Raw genomic sequence first — 25,419 nt, 5'->3', positions numbered from 1 at the left:
TATTAGTGACACATTTTTGGTAATTATGTTGTATTCAGTGAACATTTTCTATTTGTAATGTAGTTAAATGTATATAATGAAATTCAGGAGACCCAAATACCTTAAATTTGTTATGTAAAGGATTCAGGAAGCTATTTATGTAATTGTATTTATACTCGTAGGTCCGATTAAATACAGTACCAGGCCCCTTATCTAGAATGTCTGGAAACCAAGGATTTTAGGATTTTCTAGAATTTGAATCTTCATAAATGATTAAGTAAGAACAAACAATTTGGGGGTTTCATATTATGCTTCTCTAATTCTGAGGGACAGACACTGTACTCTGGGGTGGGGGAAATCACAACAGATTGCCCCAACATAGACATTCTGAATAGGGGTCATTTTATTGCTATTACTGTTGTCATTTTCATCAACATTATCCACTAATCACTTTTATTAGTGGGGAGAGTTCAGAAATATTTGTTTGGCAATTATACATTGCTGAAGCTGATATCCCAATTCCATTTTGTGCGTGGTAGTACGAAACGCCATTCACACCATGGTTACCTGTTATTAACTGCAAATAGGTTTATACCCAATGGCAGTGGTGCTACAACAATGAGACACAACAAAACAATAAGACAAAAAAAACAAGACGCAACAAAACAACACACATGCCAGAACGGTTCTATTTGCATGTACCATGTACGTAATTTTATATTTACCATTTAAATGTGACCTACAAAAGATTTACTGAAGAGATAACTACACTCGGTTGTATGGATCTATAAGGCAGTGGGCATGGCTTGTATCATAGAATCATTCAATAAGGAAGATATTCATTGTCGCCAAGATGGCGCCGATGATATATACACTGTATGGGTTTGCGATACTTTTCTTCGTATTTTGGTGTGGAAAATGGATAGTACATTTTACTGCTATATTTTATGGGTAAGTAACTTAATAAATTTCGTTTGAGAATTCTAAGACTATGTCATTTGCTCAAAGAAACATGTGTGAACTAAGTTTACAACAAATAATTTAATAATGCATGTATTTGGATATATTTAAGTTCTCTGCGATTGCATTGGATTGAGCATACGACATTTAGTAATTCTGCACATGTGTTTTTTTTGCAATATTTTAGTAAAACTCACTGTACATATTAGAAGACGGTTGAAGTGAATTCACTGTCGCATGAGTACTGCTTCTAATAGGGGTGTCGAAAGTATGCTGAAGTATAATTTTTTATATACCCAACCCCTCGAAAGTGAGGTTTAATTAATGTTGTTTACAAAATTAAACATTAAACAATGTTGTAGCATGTAAGTATGTAAATGTTATTTAACATTCCGTGGAGAAAAGTGCTGAAAGGCTAATAGTCGCTCAGCTAGTCCTGAAATTTTCCTCACCACCCTCCTTCATGGAATCCGAAGATTCATTACCATGTTCACAACAGCACGCCACTGGCCTATCCATTGAATCCAGCCCATATCCTATTCATAAATTTCTCTAAGATCAATTTTAATATTATGCTATCTACAAAGATATTGTGTTAGGCAATGTGTATGGTAAACTTCAAACATCGTAACATGGAAATTATATGACAAGCAGCTGTGCCATTTCTATGTAAACTTCTTGAGACTTGAATATTTATCTGCGAGATTCCTTATGTGTTATTTTTAAACAGACTACAAGAAATGTTTGTTGAGTAGGTCTACATTGGTTCTCAGTAAATTGAAACTCGTATTTCTTATTGATTGTTTTTATTATAAAGGGATTACCACTGATAAGGTTATAAATACCATTGTATCTGTAAAGGGTTGCTTGAATTTTTCCACTGTATGCAGCACAGTTGTGTTTATAACATGAACTAAATGAGCCAAGAAAATAGTTCAGTCTAGGATTCTTATCACATGCAAAAAACAACACATAGTTTCAGTTAAAATAGTGACTATGTATTAGATTGTGGTTTTCTGCGTTGTTTGCCATGTAGTGTTCAGGTTCTATTACCAGTGTTTCAAATAAACATGCATGCTCCATCTTCAGGGTTCAAGTGAGGAGAAAGGAATTTGATGGGTTATATAGGATTATGTGGATGATCAGGTCAAAGAGCACAAGAAGATGGCCATTCAGAGGCATGTAAGTGGGTGGGGAAGTGGAGCGAAGTCCAGGCTAGGTAGAGTGAGGAACAGAAAAATGACCTTTTCAGGGATGCAGTAGAGAAAAGCTGGTCCAAGAGAAAAAGAAAAGGCATTCCTTTTCAGTGACAAGGGAAATTTTGGATTAGAAGAAAACCTCCTGTTCCTTCATAGTGAATAAGTTTTCATGACCTCAGTGGAATTCACTCTCCCTGTTTATTGTTAGGATGGAGCTCAGTGTTTATTGCTTTCCGTATGGTCTTGTCAGTATGTCTGGAATTTTAAGTCATGATATTGGTGTCATTTAGCATAATACAGTAAATATCCCATATTGATGTTTCTATGTCCAGCCATGGCTGACTTTTCCATAGCATCAGACTGGGCCATTTTATCCTACTAAAACACAAGTATCCTGACCATGAAATGCAGAAGCAGGAGAGATCAAGCCTCATTCCACCTACAGAGTAGATTGGTTCTCCTGGAGTGTTATAGAAGCCTCTTATTTACACCCCGATGGAGCCAAAGAAGGTCCTCTCTAAGGACAAAACATTTCCCTAGTCTTGACCCAAATTTGTCTCTTATGACCGCACAATAGAGAGCTTTTCTGTTTGTCCCTGTATTAAACCATCTCTCCTCCCCCTCATGGCTCTGACTGGCCAGTCTTCCTTTGCCCTCTGGCCTTATCATCCACCAAATTCTGTCTGACCCTCCATTTTTTATCTGATATGTAGTTTGTAGGATCAACATTTATTTATTTAAGCCTTGAAGTGTCATTCACAATTTGATATTAATTATGCAATTAATATTGTATGTATACAGGTCCCTTTACTGCCAGGTAGAACATAGAGTGCAATTATTTTAAGACATCCCAAGTAAAACAGTGATGAATTGAGCAGAAAATGTAGAATGTTTTGTAATTTATACAGCTCTTCTATTTGTATTATTAATGTAAAAAGTTAAAGAAAGGATGTTATGATGGACCAGACATGTAACTGAGATGGGAAGTGTTAAGTGCTTACAGAATTTTTATGAGGAATACTTTTGAAAGCAGCCACTTTGTGTAAGTAATAAATAGGATTGTAATATTAAAGTGGTTAATAGGAAAATCTTGTGCAAATATGTGAACAAGATGAAACCAGCTGAGTGTCATGTCTGTTGGTGTTTGTGATGGTAAGGCTCTGTTAGAGCTAATGTTGTGAGATTATTTTAGAAGATATGCTAGTAGTATTCTGTTTTAACTTAATATCTTTGGAAAGTGTTCTAGAGTTGTGACAACACTGTACTCTTATTCTTTCTGATTTCAGAAAATGGAAACTACATAAAAAAGTTTCTCAATTGCCATGTGAAACTCCTTATCCAGGTGTATCAATCTTGAAACCGTTGATGAGTGTAGACCCAAATTTATTTAGCAACCTAGAAACTTTCTTCACAATGAATTATCCTGTGGTGAGTAGGTGCTAGTTTTTGTTTTCAGGCAAAACTAGGTTTGAAAGAAAGCATGCAGAGTTAACTCACAATAGGAAATTATTCAATTTTACCACAAATACTGCCACCATATTTTTTCCATTCCGTATATGTACCTTGTCCTGCTTGTACAGCTGTTTACATCCCTTTTCTTATAACTGTATTGGACACTGTATCACCCACTTTTTTGTAAGGTAAATTTTGACAGCAAATACATGCATTGAGTAGGTAGTCTAGATGTTTAACAGTGCTTTTCATAAAATGATTTTAAAAACAAGAATACAACATTAACACAATATATTATATCCGATATGACAGAACTTAGAATAGTATTAACACTACATGTGATAATACACAGGTACTGCATGTTACAGCATTCTGAAAATTTATTGAACTTAAAGGTTTTTAAATTTTAAATGACAGTTTTGACCACGTGGTCCTGATCATTACTTACAATGTGCAATTAATAGGTATTTGTTGAAGTGCTGAAACATGGTAAAAACTTAGTTTAACAATTAATGAGATCAATAAAGAAGTAAAAGTAGAGAGAATAGACAGTTTGCAAGTTTTTATGCCTAAATGCAAGTCAAGCCCATAGTATTAATACGTATATGAATGTCAAACAAACTACTAAATTGTAATGCTAATATTTACTTTGAAAACACATGCCTTGAGCAAGAATTAACTCCATGCTATACATGTATCAAAATGAACAAAATAATTCAGCTGCTACTAAATGCACAGTGAAACAGTCTCATAGGATCTTGATAAAAAATGGATTAAAAAACCCACACAACAGGATGCAACTCTAAGAAAATGTTTAAATCTGTACAGCAGTAGGTTAGTCTAATACAAATCACCATGTCATATGTAAGAACTGAATGATATTAACTAAAACACAAACTGAAAATTGCCCACACTAATAGATAAACCTGACAATTTATTGATGCAGTGGTATGAAATGGGGCCGTTTTTTCTTTCCAGTATGAACTTTTGTTTTGTATTGAAGATGAGAGTGATCCTGCTGTCATGGTAGTAATGCAACTTATAAAGAAATATCCATCTGTAACTTCTAGATTATTTACTGGTAAGTGTGATTAACAATCGTATAACGGAAACACATTTTTTGAGCTCCTAATTAAAAAAATATATTTTGACTGAAATTTTTTCTGAATATGTTGCATTTAATAAGTTTTGTTAACATTGTGTGGTCACATAGTTTTGGATTGATGCTCAGGTTAAAGAACAAGTTGTGTCATACACTTAATTAAGCACAATGTCCTGAAGACATTGGGGGAATAGAGGTATTGCTCCATGCATTCTAAACCTAGATGGAAAATGAGTAATATGAAAGTACTTACCAGTGTTACCTAACCTTGATTGCAAAATATTTTGCATAAGCTCATGATTTACATGGCAGCTATCCATTTTCTACATGGAGAATGTCATAGATTTATAAAAGAAAAATCCTGACTTTTTGTGTTCTTTCTGCTGCTGGTGTTGCATTTTTCTTGTATAAGTTTGCATACTCAGCAGAATAGAGGTGACATTGAAATATGAGAATGACAAGAGCCCATTTTCAAATAACATTTTTGTTTTGTTTCTATTTTAGGTGGTTCCAATGTTGGTGTAAATCCAAAAATTAACAATATGCAACCAGGTTTCACAGCAGCAAAGTATGAACTCATACTTATATCTGACAGTGGAATAAGAAGTAAGTAATGGTATTTTAGTAATTATGCCATTTTGCAAGTAAAATTTTTCTGTTCTTCTTCTATCTTGCGTCGTTTGTATTTATAGCCTGTCTGTGGTGCTTTGCAGCCAGTCTCATCTGCCTTAGTGCAAAAAGTAGAGAAATTGCTTTTTAGGACATCAGTGGATGAAAATCTTCATGTGAAGCTGAAACTTTAAACATGCTTAATTTGTTCTAAAAGCAATTTGTTATTGCCTTTCATAAGTTTCAATCTTTGAAGCCTCTTGCCATGTATGTTTTTACACTATCTGGCCCATAATAATTGACTCCAATTTTACACTCTTAATGTTAAAGCTTTGGACATGGCACTTTATGCTATCAGTGTGCAGATTCAAGAAAGTCCTTGGTTTTTCAAATGCTGATTCTGAATTAAATCCTTATCTTACAACTTGGTAGGTTAGTTCAAACAATAATTACTCAGATTGCATTAGGGAGGTAATTGCTTTGAATCCTAGCCAGAGCACTGACTCCCCTGACTGATGTATTTTATGGTTTTACTCAGTCTCTCCAAGTATATCCCTAAGCCTTTCCATTTCACCATACATATGTAGTCATCTCATTTAATGGCATGTAACTTCCACGTTTATTTGTTTCATTATTAAATAACATTCAGTTGCGTTAAATGTCAAGTACATGTTGTAGTTCATGCAAATAAATGCAACAGATATAATGCTGATATTCTTTAATTTTAATTTAATGGACTTGCATTGATTATTTAAGGCCTTCTGGAATTGGTAACATTGGTATTTAGTTTATAGTATATATATATATACATGTATGAATTGGTATTTAATTGGTCACTGATTCTTGCAGAGGTAAAAATGTCTGCAGTCAGAACATTACTTGGTGGCGGTGTGTCCCCCCCCCCCCCAATTTCTCCTTGCAAATGGTTTAACTGGTGTGTGCTTGAATTTTATAGTGAAAGAAGACACGCTATTGGATATGGTTTCATGCATGACAGAAGATGTTGGTCTTGTACACCAGATGCCATTTACGTGTGACCGTGATGGTTTCGCAGCTACATTGGAAAAGGTGAAATTTATGTACTTTTATGCTGAACAGTCTCATTTCAGATACTAGTATTCATTTGAATGTTAAGTGCTTTATAAATTAAAATTCTCTCTTTCTTTCTATCTCTCTTTCCCCTCCTTCTTCCCCCTTACCCCTGAGACTAATTATAGTTAAAATTAAGTTTATGATTTTTGTCTGATTACTTATAATCAGATGCTATAATCTCTCATAGATAAGTTACATCCAGATAATTAAAAATATTAACTTGTTTCACTGTTGTGTTGTGCATTCAAATTGTACTTCAGATTCGTTCTTTTTCCTTAACCACCATAACTTTATAGTTGTTATGGTCTGAGGAGCTCCATAATTAATGCTTTACACCAAATGTGCTGATCAAATCAAGGATCTGATGGTTGAGATATATAACATATATGATCAGATGAGAAATGCATACAAAACAATAGTTGGAAAGCCTGAAGAAAAAAGACCACTTGAAGGATTGAGCATGGATGGGAGGATAATGTTAAAATGGATCTTAGAGAAGTAGGGTTGCAGGGTGTGGACTGCCGGCAGGCTTTTGTGAACACAGTAATGAACCTTCAAGTTCCATAAAAGACGAAATTTATTGACAGGCTGGGCTTGCTACAAGTTTTTTAAAGGACTGTGCTGCATGTAGTTGGTTACTTTTTCATCTGAAGTTGGTGGTTCTGTATGAATGTTGGCTGTTGGAAAGTAATCTTAAAACTTTCCATACAAAGAGTTTGTTTGTATGCTTATTTTTATATGTTGGAAATTAAGTAAGTACCTAGGATTTTTGAGTTAGTAAATTCAGAAAACAATCCATTATGGAATTTAAAAATTTCCATAGCAATGAAAATATAAATTTTGGTTTGAGTTATGCTAGCATGTAGTCATGTAGATGGTTACAAGTGTTTTAGACTAACCTGATGCCTTCGTCCTTGTGGTAAAAATAGTGCACAGGGAAAGAGTGGAGGAATCAGGCCAAGGGAGAGAAGAGGATTGCATATAATGAAAGATTATGTACCAAATATGTGACTACATGATGTTGCAGCCCATAACCCATTTTGTTCAATTTGTTTTTATTAGCACCCCAAATAATAATAATAATTATAAATGAAGGCTGATATTGATTTAGATAAACTGGCTCTGTTCTAATACCAAGCTGTATAGTGCTCTGTTTCAAAGAGGTATGTTGGTTTTGTTAATTTTCAGGTTTATTTTGGTACTGCACAAGCACGCATCTATTTAGTTGCTGATTTTCTCCAAGTGAATTGTCATACAGGGATGTCTGCTCTGATGCGCAAAGCACTAATTAATGAAGTTGGAGGAATTGAAGCATTCAGCTGTTATTTGGCAGAAGATTTCTTTCTTGCCAAGTCATTAAAAGAAAGGGGTTGGAGGATGTGTGTCAGCAGTCAACCAGCGTGGCAGAACTCTGGTGTGTGTGAAATAAACAGTTTTCAGGCTCGATTGACCAGGTCAGTGTTATGAATGATGATGAAGTGGTGTTATACTTTGCAACATTTCTGAATAGTATGGAATAAGCTTTGTAGAAGATTGTCGTCTAAAAATCTGTATTTGTGTAAAAGAGATTCCATAACCTTCTGCTGCAGTTAGGAATCTGGAGATGAAATGTTTGTTCACTGGCCAATTAAAGGATCATAATTTGAATTAACTTTTCCGGTGCACAGAAGATATATCATGCAAAAAGAAAGGATATAGTATTATACTTATATTTTATATGTAGATGAAGGGGGCTACTTGTATACTAAATCCACACTAAAATAAATTTCTTGAACATTATCCATCATCCTAACTTAAAAACGTGATGTTTTTGAGACTGAGATCTGCCCCTGTTGTCAGGTAAAACAAAGCTCTGTTGGGCCTACTCCCTAAATGACAATTTTGCATGTTTTTTAAATTGTGCTTTAAGTGTTAAACCTCTGTTAACTTTCCATGTTTAGTAATATCAAGCACAGTAGATTCAAACAAAGTAATTAAGGATATATTTTTGTACCGTTTATTATAGATGGGCGAAATTGCGGGTTGCCATGGTACCTCATACCATTCTTCTGGAACCCTTGTCAGAGTGTATGGTAATAGGAGCATGTGCATCATGGGCTGTCTCCTTCCTATTTAGATGGGATCCTCTAGTTTTCTACTTGGTGCACATCCTCGTCTGGTTTCTTCTCGACTGGATCTTGCTTTCTATTATTCAGGTGCAGTAACAGTTTTTTACTCAATCACATACAGAGAATATTATTATGCAGGCTGCCATCTGTTCATCTGTTTATTAAAGTATTTAATGGTGGTGTGCAGTATCAGATCAAGAATGTCTGGCACTTTCTAACCACTCATCTCATAAATCTTTGTAGGACAGCAGAGATACTCAACATTGATACTAGGTTAGTTTATCACAGAAAAGGAAGAATTATGATTATGTTGTATATAGTTTGTTACATTGAAGTGAAACCTTTCTCTGCATTAATTGGTTTAGGGTCTAATATATCAGTTTGAGACTGCCCATGGAATACCCTGATAGGGTAAGAGTATGTCTCTTTGTGTTTTTCATGGCACATAATGTGTTACAAAGTAACATAGTATAGCAGACATTTCTGTTATATGAGCTGATGATTTGCAGAGTAGAAGGAACTCCAATGTTTATAAATGAACTGAAAGTAAGAGAGGTTAGGGAAAGGATTAGCCAAAGGCTTACCAAAATGACTTGTATCAGAATCATCTTGATCTTTTGTGTGTTGCAAAGCCTTTTGAAAATTGATAGTATGTATTTCAGTGGCTCATTGCAAAGTTGGAGTCAAATTCTACAGGCCTATGCCAAATTAGCTAGTACGTAATGAAATCACATAATGATACAGTCCACATGGCCTTATTACACATGGGGAACTATAGTCGTTAATTTAATCTTATTGCCCACTTTCCTTTCCATATTGCTGAACACATTTACAATTGTTGTTGTTATTGCTGTCAGCTTTGCAGTTGTTCCTGTTTTAAATTTACAGTTAATTATCATCTTTGATTTTTACTCGCCTAAAAATGCCCTAGCAGGTGGATATTTTTTGTCCATTACAGTATTTAATACTTATGTATTTTATTATGTTTAAGATTTGAGGTTTTCACAGCGGTGAGTATGAAGATTTCTGTCTTCTGATTTGTTGCGCCGTGTAGTATGGTCGATGCTAACCAACGTTTCAGAGGTCATACTGCCTCCGTCATCAGGGTGATATTCATCAGCCCTGAAAATGGATGGCGCCAAAGCTCCATGCCTATACCCGGCCGCCGGAAGGCAAAGGCATTAACGCTGAAGCCCCGGCGAGTAGGAGGGCACGGCGGTGTGCGTGGAAGGGTCAGGGCGCAAGCCCACCTGGAGCCGCCGCCGGTGCAGATCTTGGTGGTAGTAGCAAATCCTATATTCATCGCCCTGATGACGGAGGCAGTATGACCTCTGAAACGTTGGTTAACATCGACCAGACCTCACGGCGCAACAACCCAGAAGACAGAAATCTTCTTTTTATGTTTAATTTTGTGTTGGGCCCTTCCTTCTTCCTCATGAATTTTGTTAGTGTCCAAAAAACATTAATTCTTGTTAGTAATGTTTCAAATGTTTGCTTTTAATAGAAAAAGTGCATTGCTGTCAAGTAACCATGCCACTGGCTACTTGGTGTGTGTCACATAACCGCATGCTAATTGTAAATCATGTTTCTGTGATATCCTTGAAATTTAAACACAGAGCTTTCTCATTAATTCTTCTGGTGGGTGGTGTATTTTAAACAAAATAGGTATTGTTGCCCTTGTTCTTAATACTATTAATAATAAATATTCTTTTATCACAGAATGGCTCTTTACCCTTTAACAAATTTGATTTTGTTATGGGGTGGCTATTTCGAGAATGTAGCAGTCCGTATTTGTTCCTTCATGCTCTTTGGGATCCAGCAATAAGATGGCGTACACGGACCTACAAACTTAAGTGGGGTGGTGTTGCTGAAGAACTTAAACCCAAGGTGAAAGTGTGAAGTGTAAGTGTGTGAGTCAGTACTTATAGACGAAGTACCAGCAAGTGAGAAAAAACGTTACTGAAGAAACATACTGTCTTAAATATAGGATTAATTATCATGTGTGGCAACAAACTATTGTAGCACAACCATCACAAGTGATCAAATGCAGCTGTGTTTTCAGAAAACAAATTGTATTTGGTGATAAAATGATCGACCATAATATATATATATATATACATATTGAAAGTTATATTTTAAAAGTTATGGCTGTCCGTCCATACAGTATGTAAATACGTCTGCATTCATAGAGCATCATAATTTCCAAGCAGTGTGAAGCGTAGTGCGTACAGGTCTGATACTATTGTAAACACAGTCTTTTTCTAAACTCTTTCCACTGTCTGGACTTTCAACTGTGGAAGAAATGAGCAATTGTAAACATAAGTTGACAAAATCATAGAGAAACTACGAACATAATTTGATATTGTCTTTCAGTTTTGTTAGGCTATAACATTTTTTGTACTGTCCACTAACTTATGTCCCTTTATATTTGTGATGAATTTTGCTGTATAATGTAAATGAAGACAGCACTGCACCTAAAGCACTGCTTCTGCCAGCATTCTTGTAATGTGTTTCATATACTGCTACTAGCGTAGGATGATGAACACCTACAGAGTGTTCTATGAGTTTGGATCCATAGGTAATATAGGAATAATGACACAGTTTGTTACAAGATATACTCGGTATGTCACCACTCACACTGATGCAAACATTTTTGTCAGTCCCAGAGAATGGGACAAATTGTTTATGGTATGTCACTGGATGCAGTGATAAATTGTTTTTGAAGACATTCAACATTGTTTACTTAAACAGCTTACAGCTAAGCTGTAGGATTACCCCATGGGTGAAAGTTGAGAAGTTTAATGTTGGGATCATGGTGGTCATTCCATTTGTCCCTGTCTTCCAATCCAGTGTTGAGGAAGCTGTTCGTCTATCTGTTCTTTGGCCAACATACATTTCCAATTGTTTCAGACTTAAATGTGATACCTGTAGTGTACTGTTTGGATGATTATAAAATTGGCATTAAATGCAGGTAACCTGATAGAACAAACATTGTTATGTTAAATTTATGTCTGGTCTGGGTCTTGTAAATAATTATTAATTATGAAAGAATGAACCAAATTATAATTTTCACTGTGCTGAATTTTCTTAACCTCCAGGTGGAGTGAGTGCACACTCTGAAGTTACTTGTTGTATCTTTTGTTATGAAGTGGTTTTGCTGTCATAAAATCAGTCAAATTTGATGCTGAGCCTATTCCAGAATTTTTAGAATGTTTCTATATCTTCATAGATACATTATGCTGTAATTGAACATTTCACTAATAAACAAATATGATATGCAGTTTATACATCAGATTGGAAAGGGAGTATTTCTCGATGTGAATAATATTAAAAGCTTTCATACATTTTTCTAAGTTATTTCAAAACTGTTAGTGGATATTTTGTGCATCTCATAAGAAGTTAATGTAATATACAGGCATACCTCATTTTATTATGCTTCACTTTATTGCGCTTCGCAGATATTGCGTTTTTTACAAATTGAAGGTTTGCTGCAACCCTGCGTTGAGCAAGTCTATTGCCGCCATTTTTCCAACAGCATGTGCTCACTTCGTGTGTCTGTGTCACATTTTGGTAATTCTAGCAATATTTTAAACTTTTTCATTATTATTATATCTGTTAATAGACTGCAGTATAGTGTAAACATAACTTTTATATGCACTGGGAAACCAAAAAATTTGTGTGACTCGCTTTATTGCGGTGGTCTGGAACCGAACCTGTAATATCTCCAAGGTATGCCTGTACTACAGTTTACTGGTGGAATGTTAAAATAGAATAATGTGCAGGGCAACCTGATTTGTAGTAAGTTTGTTAGGGATATTTAATAGTTGGTACCAGATGCTACAATGAATATACTCATGTCATCCATCATATTTTTCTCAATAGGATATGTTGTATATAAATTGTAAAATACAATTTAAATTCAGATGTGCATTATCTGTATTTTAACTGGGGATGTAATATTTATATTTTCAGTTTACAGCAGTTGCGTTGTGCACTGCAGAAATCTAGCAGTTTTCAGTAATAAAATACATTTGTTTAGATGATTATGGAACATGGGCATATCTTCAATGCAGATTTAAATTTTGTAGTAATTTTAATTTTCGTATTATTAAAAAATACAGGACTGGCACAGCTTGTTAATTGTGGCTGAGACACAGTACATATTGTGCAGTGGCTGCTCGTGAGTCTGAGCAATGGGAAAAATCAGAATAGTTATTTCTTAAATATGTCTGATGTTGTAGTTCTTTACGTCGCTGTTCAGAAGTCAACAGTTCTTGTTCAGTCAACTTTTTACGTCCAGCCCCACCCCTGCAAATCTTCGTCTTAAAATCGATCATAAAGTCAGTTTTCATAATAGTTTTCGTAATCGTAATATATCGAATGCGTATCAGTTTACCTTGTTGAAGTTGTTGGAGTTGGTACTTCAAATACTTGATAACGTCTTCTTTCACTTTTCTGATGTTTTAGGCCAACTGTCAGTCATTATTCAAGAATGCGAAGTGCTCCTTCTGGAGCAGTGATAATGCGACTGGCTTGATATTTTTTGATTTCTTTGTTGTGAAGTGTTATATTTGTTTACTCGACATTGTTGTGTTCCACAATGCCGTGTAAACAAATATTTGTTGACATTGTTGATGACGTCATTTTTTGACGACAAATTGGTTGAAGACAACGAGGAATCACAAATTTTTATAGTAAAAAAGATACTAAACGCTTTTATCGATTTAGCTCTTAAGTGATGTTGGACTATTATGTAGTAATTAATATTGCTGCGGATAGATGGTAGTATGATATGCGCTTGATGTCTTATGCCATCTCGAAGTTACCAATTTAATGGCATTGAGTAGGATTTGAGATTCTCAATGCATCAGGGCGATGATGGAGGCGGAAAGTGCCTCTGAAGCATCGATAATCATTTACCAGACTACACGGCGCTACAACTCATTTCATAGCATAGAATCATCAATCTGTTTTCCTTCGTCCCATAGTTCAACAGATATCAGCAGTATGAAGTAATTTCGTGTGTGTAGGATTACGACGTTGTCTACACTGAAGTGCCACTTGAATAGACTCAAATATCGTAAATAGTCATTTGTTTTATGATTTCCTTGTTTTATATAAACGTGTACGACATATGTTCTTTTATATATGTGTATTTATCTCTAGTTTTCCCGCTATTAATGCTACTTCCTATATTTATATTGTACTGTTTTTGACTATTGCCACGTCTAGGAGAATGGAAACTTCCGGCTGAGGTATTTAATCGTATGGAACTGTTTATATTGTTTGTACGAAATTTATTAGCAGCGGTTTTTCAGTTCCACCTTGCCATGCTCAGTCGATTTAGGAATGCTATCTTTAATGTCGTCGGAGGGCTTGAGCCGTTACCAGTGTTAAAGGATTCTGATAGCTCTGATGACAGGACTTTCGCCCCAAAATTTCCGTATAGCAGACCACACTTCCTACAATTCCATACAGATGAAGAGATTCTAGTTTCGGCAGACCATCACATTCGCCCGATTATTGTACCGAGAGACATTTCCAAGCTGCCATGGAACAGCGGTTATGCTGAGTAAGTAATTGTATTTAAGTTTTCAGTTTCTTTAATAAAAAACCGGACCTTTTGATATCTTCGCCACGCTTTCCTAGCTCGGGATGTGTACAAATTTATTTTTTTAATCGTAATTTTTGACCGGTTTTGTATATTTTTTAAACCAGACTATAAGTACCCACTTAATAATGAACTAAATGACATTTTGCCTAGGTTATGTGTGTTTTGTATGTTTGTTCCACCAGTGAAACATTTGATATCTACCTAATAAAAATGTAAAAGTGGTTTATTTTCTGACTCCTGAAGTGTGGAATGTTTTAGCTTCTTCTCAAAGTAGTTTGTGTAAGAAAGAAAGGGTTTCATTGGATGATCAAATGGAATGGTAACCCTTTTGCTTGATGTAACATAAAATGTTTTTATTTTTATGATGCATGTACTGTTGTGTGACATAAGTAAGAGCCATAGCAAATCATGAACACAGATGAATTGTGAGAGGTTAGGTAGACTGCAGTGGTTTCAGTTATATCTAAGTCTAGCATGCACTTACATTATATTAATAATTGCCTTTGATGCTATTTAATCTAAGCTACTGGCATTTTTGTTAAATAAACCACAAGTGCATAAAATTATTGGTGCCAAACTTGTAACAGAATTCACTTCTTTATATGCTTACTACAAACCAACACAAAACTTAAGTGAAATAGTATCTGTCATCAAGTTTGAATTTGCGAGGCAAACATAAAGTATTTGTTCATAATTTGTTAGTAGAGAAACAGATATATCTTTATAATTGGTGTCTGTCTGAATATATTGCAAGCAAAAGAGTCATGTAACTGCACATTGAGTGTTTGTCATTTCCTTACTAATTGTTTTCTATGCTGTATGTTCAAATTGCAAGGCTTATCCATTATTTCTTGTTCTGTTATTCTGCAGGATCTTCTGCCATTTCAGTGTGAATCATAGAAAATTTTAAAGAGATTTTACCGAGATTGTACAAGGTTTTACATGTAGCAGATGTAGATTTTGTGAGTGTATTTATGGAGTAGATACCAGCTTGCACTTATGACCCTTATTATTTTACAAGTGAAACTCCATGTTGCATATTTCACGTTCAAAAGAAAATCATTAGAATAATGACGCACTAAAAGGAGAACCTCATGTAGGAAATTGTTCAAGAAATGTAATATTCTTCCACTATCCAGCAAATTCTTGCTGTCATTATTATTATTTGTAGTGGACAACATAGAAAAATTTCAAACAAACTCAGATATCCACAATATAAGTACAAGATATAACTTTCATGTGCCAAACACTGAACTCAGTAAATATCAAAAAAGAGTTTACTGTACTGGAACTAAGGTATTCAGTAATTTCCCCCCACTATAAGAAGTCTGAATCATTATATAAAGAAGTTTCAGTCAGCACTAAAGTATCTCCTATCTCACTTCTACTCCATAGAAAAATTTACCTCAACCATATATTCTTGGCTGTTATAAACACATATAATCAATAGTAGTTATGTTTTCTTGTGTAATTATTTTTGCAGTAATAGTGTAGTTAACTGTAAATTACTGTCACAATTATGTAATTTATATTTTATATCAGAAAAGAGTTTTATATTTGTGCTATGACATGTTCTACATTCTTGGCTTAGGCATATGAAGGATCTATGGATTTTAAATAAATTCTATTCTGTTGTACATAAATACTGAAGCTCAGAACCCATGATAGAACAACTACTAAGAATATTAATTGTCATGCATATTGCACTCCTAACATTAGAGACGGCAATATCCATCATCCAAGGAGAAACTGCAATGAACTTGTGCTGTGGTATGTTTTAAGTCTGTTTGTGATTTAAGTGTAATCTAACTGGTTTATTTGAATCAACCTATGTTGTCATGTTTGCAGAGCAGTAAATGCTGGAAAGTCTGTCTGGAATGAAGATCAAGCCTGCTTAAGACGGGTTATGCTGGAGCGTCCTGAATCAAGAGACAGGAGCATGAGAGGTGTCAGACGAAACTTTGAGACACTCCTGTCAACCTCAGAGCAATTGAATTCTGCAACATGCCTGCCTTATGTTTATTTTTCTCTCTTTGATGGCCATGCAGGCGTAGGAGCTGCAGTAGCCGCTGCCAATCAGCTTCATCATATTCTGCATGTGAGTGTGTTTCACATAACAGCCCTGTCTTGTGTTGTGAGATTTGAGGTTTATGATGATCTGGGTTTTGACACCATGTAGACTCAACAGTAGATGCATATATTGATGAGTCTACATGGTTCCAAAACCCAGAAGAACATTATCATCAGCCTTCTAGTTTTTTTAGCAATATATTATACTTTTGTAATATTACAAAAGAATTTCAGAATTTTGAAATTACTCCAGAATGATATCATTTGGCTGTTTGAGGTGTATATAAATACCTAGAAAATACCTTTCATGTGTGGAAAGAAAAATTTGTTCCCTAACTCAAAGTTGTCTATTCCAGGCAATAATTGGCAGTAATGTATGAAGCAATAGAGCTGTATACTTACAGCAAAAGAAATTAGGCTTTGAAATGAGGCCAGTACAAATTAGTTTATAAATTGTAAACTCCCAAGAGCATGCTGTGATTTATGTACAGTAAAATTGAATTCTGTTGGTAACTGTTTGTTTCAAATATTAAAATCCTTTTTCCAAATGAATTTTATCATAGGCAATTTGAGGTTTTTTTGGTGTCTGTTGTCTGAAACTGTATCTACCTGTAAGTCCAACTGGCATTATGATCCAGAAGAAAAATTAACATAAACAGATGTTTGAGGAGGTGAGATAGAATTAATGTTTGCCTGTGTCATTGTGTTTCTGTACATCTCATAAAAACAGACAGCAGTCTGTTTTGTGTTTAATCTTAGGTTTTTGCGAAGTAGAGATTGTGAACATGTTAAATAACATTGTTTTCATATACAGGAGAAATTGGTGGATGTGATTGATCATTTGCTGCCACCTTTAGAAGGTTACATACAGCTAGAGGCATCAGCAAAGAGTGGAGCTGCATACTTCATTCCCGAGAAAGAAGTGACTAATGAGGCACTTATCATTGGAGCTTTAGAATCAGCATTTTGGGATATGGTAATCCTCAAAACATACTGAAATACTTTAATAATAGTGTGCATGAATATATCTTAGTTTTTTTTATTTTACGCAGTATTGTGATGGGATTCCTTTCTTGTTAAAATTCCAAGATTTGTTTGCTAATTGTGTGGCAGAAAGTACAGTAATTAAGATGGGAATGGAGCACATATTAGAAATAGAGTAATTTGATATTGTTTCTCTTATTATCCAATTTGCATAATTTGTTTAATTGATAGAACTTTTTCATAACTAATGGGGCCAAGCTGTGTCAGAATTATAATGTTTGAATTTTTAGCATTAATATTATAATTATCAAGACATTAATGATATAACATTTTTTAAGGTTGTATCTTTCTGTGTGGCTGGATCATAAAGTTAAAATATGATATTAAAAAGCAGCTTGTTATCATGTGTTTTGTAGTTTAGAAAAGGCTGTTAGTCTTCCCTTAAAATCTCCCATTCATTTATTTGCCTCTATCTGTAATGGAAAAATATATATTCATTAAGTCCCATAATCATTTTTTACTAATTATATCATTGCCATCAGCACAAGTTCCCTTTAAATTTAAATATTTCTGATTTCAAACTTTCTCTTGAATTGTTCAAATACAAATACAGTTTTGGCTCAAACTTCTGAAACAAAATTGTAGTAGGATACCTGTAACTGTGGATTGGATGTGAATGTCATGCAACAACAACAGTGCTTTTCTTTAATTGTCACAGGACCAGTTAATTGGAGAAGACAAACAGAAGTACAAAGTCAAAGGTGGCTGCACAGCATTAGTTGCATTGTTCATCCTTGGAAAACTGTTCATTGCTAATGCTGGCGACTCACGAGCAGTACTGTGCAAAAACAGACATGCCATTCCATTGTCAAATGATTTTACGCCAGAAACCGAAAGGCAGAGAGTTCGACAGCTGGTAAGTTGGAAGACTTCCTTTATAGATTTGGCTTCATTTTGGTCACTTAGAACTGAATCAATTGGAATTTTTTACATTTTAAGTTAGCAAAGAAAACATGAGCTTAAATCTGAATACTTTAAACCACTTATGTGGTATATTTCAGGTTATTGCTTTTGCAGTGGCATAGTAAAAGTGTACCAGCATTTATATTTGTTATGGCAACTGTATGATTTTAGAAGTTGTACTTTATTAAAATTCAGTATCTTTAACATCTGTTGTTATAAATTTATGAGACAAAAACTGTTTGAAAAGCAAATTAACAGAGTTTGTATACTTATTTTCATCTATATAGCTTTCACATAAAAGGTAGTGTATTGATCCTGAAAAATGTGTTGTAAATGAATTGTGTGGCTGAGAATGCTATATTTAGCAAGGACTGTTTTTCTGTGATTGACAACCATTTACAATACAACCCACTTCAAAGTTCCAGCATGAAAATGGGACATTTTGAAAATCACGCGTCTTGCTTCGCTTAATGGCTGATAAGCTTATGCTAACAGTGTTACCAGCTGTATTGTGCAACATGTGTATTCCCACACTTAGCATTTTGTGTTACTTTAATTAAGTACTTAAATATGAGACACATGTTTTTTTATACAAAAAATTGAAAAAAAGTGCATGTAGTACATGAATAAATATAATAATTGTTCCAAATTTATTGCAGTGCATTACATATAAGTGCAATTTTTCTCAGGCTTCACTGCAGCCAGAACTCCTAGGTGGGGAATTCACCCACCTAGATTACAACAGAAGGCCAAACCAAAGAGATTTGGGAAAGAGGATTTTGTATCGAGATGCCCACATGACAGGTTGGGCTTACAAGACTGTGACACCTGAAGATCTAAAAATTCCTGTTGTGTATGGTGAAGGAAAGAGGGTAAGGATTTAATTGTACTTATTTTATTCGTTATATGTGACCAATTACAAATTATAAACAGCCATGCTCTTCACTGCTTTTTTTAAACCCCGTTTTAGACCTACTTTCCATAATGACAGAACTCAATTAAGGATAAACACACACAAAAATAACTGCAATGAGCTCAAAATATTAACTTAAATGTAGTGTATTTGTTTTAAGAATTGCTGTGTAAAAAGTAATTAACATATGTGTGATTAAATCACAGATTGTTTTTATATACATGTTGTTAGGTACATACTATCATCCAGGTAGCTCAGTCAGTTGTCTTTCAACAGTCAGTACAAGGATGTCTTTTTCGCATGTGCAGTGAGTGTTCATCATAAAACATTACCTGGCATCTTGTTCTTAACTTGCCAGAATGAATTCAGGGATGTATTTCCTGATTCTCCTGTGCCAAACAAATTGACAATATGAAGATTTCTATCTTCTGGGTTGTTGCACTGTGTAGTCTGGTCGATGTTAACCAACATTTCAGAGGTCATACTGCCTCCGTCATCAGGGTGATTCATCCCGAAAAACGGTCATTATCTTGGCTTTGGTTATTTTCAGAGTAGAGTCCTTGCCACGATAGGAGTAACCCGGGGATTTGGTGACCATGACTTGAAAGCTCTGAATGCAAATATAGCTATTAAACCATTCCTGCTTTCCCAACCAGAAGTAAGTAATTTATTAAGAAATAAAAACAAAAAGTATTTTCTGCAATTTTAATATATGTTGTTGGATATATGTGTTTTATAGGGAAAGAAGTTAGATTTTACATTGATATATGTGATTAATAAGAGAAGTTCCACCTGAAACTGATGCTCAGTTCTGTATTACTGTAGTTTGTGTTTCTAAGTGGCTACTTGAGTTTGTAGTCGTTGCAGTAGTTTATACAAACTGAAAACTTGCAACTAATTTTTCGCTCTTATTCTGATTGTGTCACATTGAACACTCAGAATATGTGCTGAAGTAATTTATGTATTTCAGGTCCAAATTTTGGATATTCAGGAGGAGCGAATAAAGGATTCTGATGTTCTTATTATGGGCACTGATGGACTGTGGGATGTGACCAGCAATGATAAAGCTGTGGAAATTGTGCAGAGAAGTTTGGATCATTTCCCAGCTAATGATAAATCTCGTTTGAAGTATAGGTAAGTTACATTGAACTGACTACAAAATGCACTGACTAGAAGACTGTGAAAGAAACTTTACTTTTACATTATAAAGTATCCCTTTGGGAGAAAAATTATAAAGCAATTACTGATACATTTTTGATATTTTTATGTATACTACACTTAAAATGTATGTTTTGGACAGTGAAAATGGTCTTAATTACTTGATATGTTTTTAAGGTATACATCTGCTGCTCAAGATCTTGTCATGCATTCACGTGGTAAGTTGTATGAAAAGAACTGGAAAACTGCTGATAGTAAACCTGCTACCATTGATGACATTTCTGTGTTTGTTATTCCATTGGCACCATATAAGGAAGAATACATGGAGTGGAAACAAGAATATGAAGCTATTCGTGGTATTTACGAAACTTCATGTGAAAGTAGTGAAGGATTTGGAAAGCTGTCACTGAAGACATCTCCAGTGGCAACAGAAAAAGCTGTAAATAGGGGCTTAGCTACAGAGAATATTGTCAACAGAGGTTCATTACACAACAGTTCAGGTGACTCAGCCTCTGTCATTCCATCATACAACAGTGACATTGCCATAAATAACGATGAGAAAATATGTGCCCTTTCAACTGGTGAGGAGAGTAGTTTATCATTTATAGAGATTGTTACATCAGGAGATAATTCATCTTCACATTACAATCATGATGTTGAAATAAGAGTCATTCCTTCTTCATCAGAAGACTGTACCACCAGCAGAGATGAGAAGGAAGACTGTATGCCAGTCAATACCCTAGCATTAGTCACGGATGCAATACCTCAGCCAAAATATCCCTCACAGGAGCCCAATATGTTAACACAAAAGTAAAAAGGAAACTTCTATGAACTTGTTTCAAGGCTTACAGTATCTTGGTATTGTGTGTGAATATGCTTTGGATGATAATGGTAGATGGAAAGGTTACCCTCAGTTTTCACAATTTTATGTAGTGTTCTCCAAGTCATAAGTGAAATGCATTTGTTCTCTGCACATTTGGATCGAATTTCTTGCATTTATGTGAATTAAGTTTTATATCTCAGAAGTATGAAAGCATATAATGAATCTAAGTTTTGATTGTATTGTATAATAGAATGAAGCCCCATGTTTGTGCTACAGATGAAAATATTCTTTATTTCAGTCTATTTTACATTAATCTGCTATTGAACAACCATACATCTACCTTACCTTTACATTGATTCTAGAAAATTATCAGATCTGTAGTTTTTTAACTGCTTCCTTAAAACCAAATTATATGTTATGGGTTCTACTAAGTTTCAAATCTGAGTAAGTTCTGTTTATGTAATATTGGGAAACATTTCTGTAAATGATATAAAGATGTAAAAGTATGATAAATAAGATTGTAACATTTAGAAGGTTCCCGAAGATTTACCCATTTAAAATATATTAATTGATCCCATCGTCCTCCACGTCACTATCCATCGTTTCCGTGGACATGTGCACATATGCGTGCGTAATATACATTCATTCCAGAATAATGATATGCCATTTGTTGCATTTATATTGATCTGATTTTAAGAGTAATGTTGTATGTGTAATCATAGTTATATTTTGATTTTATTGATACCAGTTTGCTGTGCATGTGAGTATTGCATTCAGGTCCTGAATTATTCAATTTTTTTTATTTCAATGTCCATAATGCTTTTGCTTTAATTTATGACTGAAAAAATACTGTAGCAGTTTTCTTAAAATTTTTGATTGGTTTAGTTTTACTAGTAATACATGCTGCAGTAGTAGCTGTACCAAACTTCATAAAAAAAATTAAAATCTTATAGATTTCTAACATTAACTATAAAGTGCATTGAACGTGTTGCTCTTTTGGCATAATAAATTGCATACTCGGTATCTGATTCATGGTCTAGACAAGAGGCAGCAACATTCTCATTACTATGGGCAATCTTTGTCAGAGGTACAAACAAATTATGTCATCGACAGTGAGTGAAACTATATTTATTTAACTTAAAAGTCTAGTTAGTATTCACTTGAAAACATGCAATAGCTGTAAGTCTATTAGTAATACCACGGTAATTTCTGTATTCTGTTAAATACCATATGGTTCGAATAACAGAACAGGGCAACTTTGTGCAATAATGTGATTATAACATAACCTTATATGTACAAAATTGTTATTTATATTATGATTTTTTTCTATTGTTTGCTGTCATGTAATGTCCAGAAGCATTACAGGTTTGATAAATACTGGGGCATGGGTTTTTAGAGAGTAATTGCTTGTCAAGTGCTTCACATGTGTATGGACCTCATGGTGATTGTAGATGAAGCAGGAGTGACTGGTTATCAACCATTGTCTGGAGAGACCAGAAGAACAACATTATGATGTACAGGAGAACATATATGTATTCAGGTAACCAGGACTATGATTTGAGAAGCTTCAGACATTAATTCAGGAAATGATTAATTGTAATAGTGTGGAATAAATCCATCTTGTATGTTTAAGCAAAGAACCCACTGTGTAATCACTGATAATGTTGCAATATATTTACACCAGTGTTCCTCAGTGGCAGAATGCTTTTGCCACACTCACAATAGCTAATTCCAAAATTGTGTGACAGGTTGCACAAAAATGTTGAGAGGGTTGCATGCGACCTGTAGGTTGCTGACCCCCCTGGTCTTGACTTCACAAGCAGTGATTCAAAAGCAGCATTTCAAGTTCTCAGGGTTTAGTAATTGTCATATAAATAGGAAATTATGAACATAATATAGAATGGTTTTGTTATTTCACATACTTATGGCAAAAGACCCTAAAACTAATTATGGACTATCAATAATACTAATAACTGTAATCCTTTCACTGACAGTGAGGTTTGTTGGCTTTCATAGAAGCCCTCATTTTATTTAAAGTAGTATGCCGGACTAGAATATTTTATTACTCTGCTTGGTACAAGTCTTACTATAGCAGTTAAGTAGTAATGGCTGTGAACTGTTCTGTGCTGTGATCCAAAATTGTATTTTGAAAGCTCACTTCCAGAACTTTCGTTACTGTTCTTTACACACATTACATTATTTTGTTTTGCTGTTAGGGAAGTTAAGATATTGTAAAATATACTGTGATTTCACATTTTTTTGTCCCCCCCCCCCCCATAATGCTTTTGAGTAATGAAATTTCATAATCCATTCCACTGGGTATAATTTATAGAATTGTGTTTGACATTTTAGATATTATTATTATTATTACTGTTATTATCACCACCATCATAATCATATGTATTAATTTGACCTAATATTATACTATAAGTAAATTTCTTGTTATTTGTTTTGGTTAATTATATATAAGGGAAAATTTATCTTTGTAAATAAGTTTGGTACGTTGAATAGTTTGTCCTGCCTTGACAGACCAGTAATTTATGTTTGTGAGATTGTTAAGTATGTATGTGTGTATGCAGCCATGTGATTTATATGTGAATATGTACATAATTCACTTTCATTAATGTAAATTTTAAGAGAAGTTGAGTTAATGGCAAAATTGAAAATAATTTTCTGTTGCACTAAAAAAATGTTTTGTAAAATTTCAGGTTCTCACAGTGATGAGTATGAAGATAGTAGTCTTCTGGGATGTTGTACAATGTAGTCTGATTGATATTAACTGATATTTCAGCCTTCATCATCATCTGCTCTGAAACAATGGTTAAAATCTACCAGACTACACAGTGCAACATTCCAGAAGACAGCCAACTTTAAGAAAATGTTATATCATGTATCTGAAATACAAAGTGTTGAGAGTTCTTTTGTACTGATAAAATGCCATCCCACATTTATGGCTCTATTTTCCTTGCAATTTACATATAATGAAAAAAAAAAATAAGGAGAAACAATTTTTATTTTATGAAGCAAATTCTCTTCAGTTCTTCCACCTTTAATGGATCTGTATTATTTGAAATTCTTATGGAATATTACAAATTATGTGAAATACAAATATACTTTACTTCATATTTAATGTCTAAAGAGTTTGTTGTTTACAACACATTCCTTAAGTAGCACTGTTGTGAATAATATTATGTTCAGCTAATAGAAAACAGTATTTCCTGTTGTGAATATTTTGTATATTTTCATGCACTTGTCGCTATAAGTGCAGACTGTCATATTTAGGCAGTGCATTGTATTAGCACAATGAATTAAATACATCAGCATAATACAAGTCAAGGATATAGAATATGTCATAGTATTAATATGAACACTTGGTACAATAAATAACCAAACAATGTTATGACTGTATACTTATTACAGCTATTTGCATAAATATTTACAGTATTTAATAATTTTTGATTCAAGTAAATTCTTCTAAGGAGTAGAAGTAGTGAGGTAAAAGATAATCTTTCATTATTGGCTTAAATACTCTTATATCATGATTTAAGCCTGTAATGCTATCTGGAAGAGTAATGAATAATTTGATCCCTGCATAGTAAGCACCTTTCTGATAACTACTGAGGTTAATATTCAGCTGATGGAGATCATTCTTGTGCCTTTTCTCCTTATATAGTTGTTGTTTGCATGTACTTTTGGCTGAGACTGACGGCAATAAAGAAGGAATTGAGAAAGTTACTCTCCTTCTTAATGTTTGTGAGTAACTGGCAGCTTGTATTAGTCTTCATCAATAATAATGTACTTCTCAGTGTTTAACCAATGATGTTATTATTTGGGTTTGTATGTTCATATTACACTTGTTAGTAGTTTCCCAGGTGACCCTCAGTGGACTACTGGTTAGCGTGCTCGCCACTGGATCCAAGGTTTGCAGGTTCAAACCTGGCCAAGGTCGATGGAGTTTTAAATCAAGAGCTCTAATGTCAAATGTTACAAAATCAGTCAATAACAACTAAAGCAAGAACAGAAAACGTTAAAATGTGACACTGGATGAATACCACCACACTGCATAGGAAAGAACCAATGAGATGCTTATAATCTCAGCTACACATGAAATTCCAAGACATTTATGGAACCAAAAGTTTTAGTTCCATGTTCAGAAGATCCTGCTACTGGATGAATTTAATTCATAACTTCACACCCCATTTCTCTAAGATACATTTTAATGTTATCCTCCCATTTAGGCCTGTATCTTCCAAGTGGTTTCTTCTCTTTAGGTTTTCCAAGTAAAATGTTAAACAGTACCATCTTGCACATCTGTTATAAAGTGCAGACATGCAATTGATGTTTGGTAATGGTAAAGGAAAATTGTTCATCTTCAGAAAGAAAAATGGAGTCC

At 34.3% G+C, this 25,419-nt stretch overlaps 2 protein-coding genes across 2 annotated transcripts; both read left to right on the top strand.

Annotated features, from left to right (window-relative positions):
* The first annotated feature begins 542 nt into the window (after positions 1-542).
* On the top strand, positions 543-12,429 carry GlcT (ceramide glucosyltransferase). The gene is made up of 8 exons (XM_022081836.2): positions 543-930; positions 3,425-3,566; positions 4,569-4,671; positions 5,197-5,298; positions 6,257-6,369; positions 7,582-7,847; positions 8,399-8,588; positions 10,221-12,429. Exons 1-8 carry the CDS (start codon positions 833-835, stop codon positions 10,398-10,400), a joined length of 1,194 nt encoding a protein of 397 aa, XP_021937528.1. The 5' UTR covers positions 543-832; the 3' UTR covers positions 10,401-12,429.
* Positions 12,430-13,481: 1,052 nt separating this feature from the next.
* On the top strand, positions 13,482-24,839 carry LOC110838553 (protein phosphatase 1H). Its single transcript, XM_087355672.1, has 8 exons — positions 13,482-14,073; positions 15,964-16,213; positions 17,000-17,161; positions 17,888-18,085; positions 18,822-19,004; positions 19,596-19,703; positions 20,016-20,179; positions 20,381-24,839. The coding sequence occupies exons 1-8, from the start codon at positions 13,769-13,771 to the stop codon at positions 21,015-21,017; spliced, it is 2,007 nt and encodes a 668-aa protein (XP_087211798.1). The 5' UTR covers positions 13,482-13,768; the 3' UTR covers positions 21,018-24,839.
* Positions 24,840-25,419: the final 580 nt, after the last annotated feature.

Source organism: Zootermopsis nevadensis, unplaced genomic scaffold, assembly GCF_977971745.1.
Source record: "Zootermopsis nevadensis isolate Lab colony 2312 unplaced genomic scaffold, Znev_1.0 Znev_ptg000025l, whole genome shotgun sequence".
NCBI lineage: Eukaryota > Metazoa > Arthropoda > Insecta > Blattodea > Termopsidae > Zootermopsis > Zootermopsis nevadensis.
The sequence above is the reverse complement of the archived record's forward strand: the minus strand, read 5'-3'. Positions and strand labels throughout refer to the sequence as shown.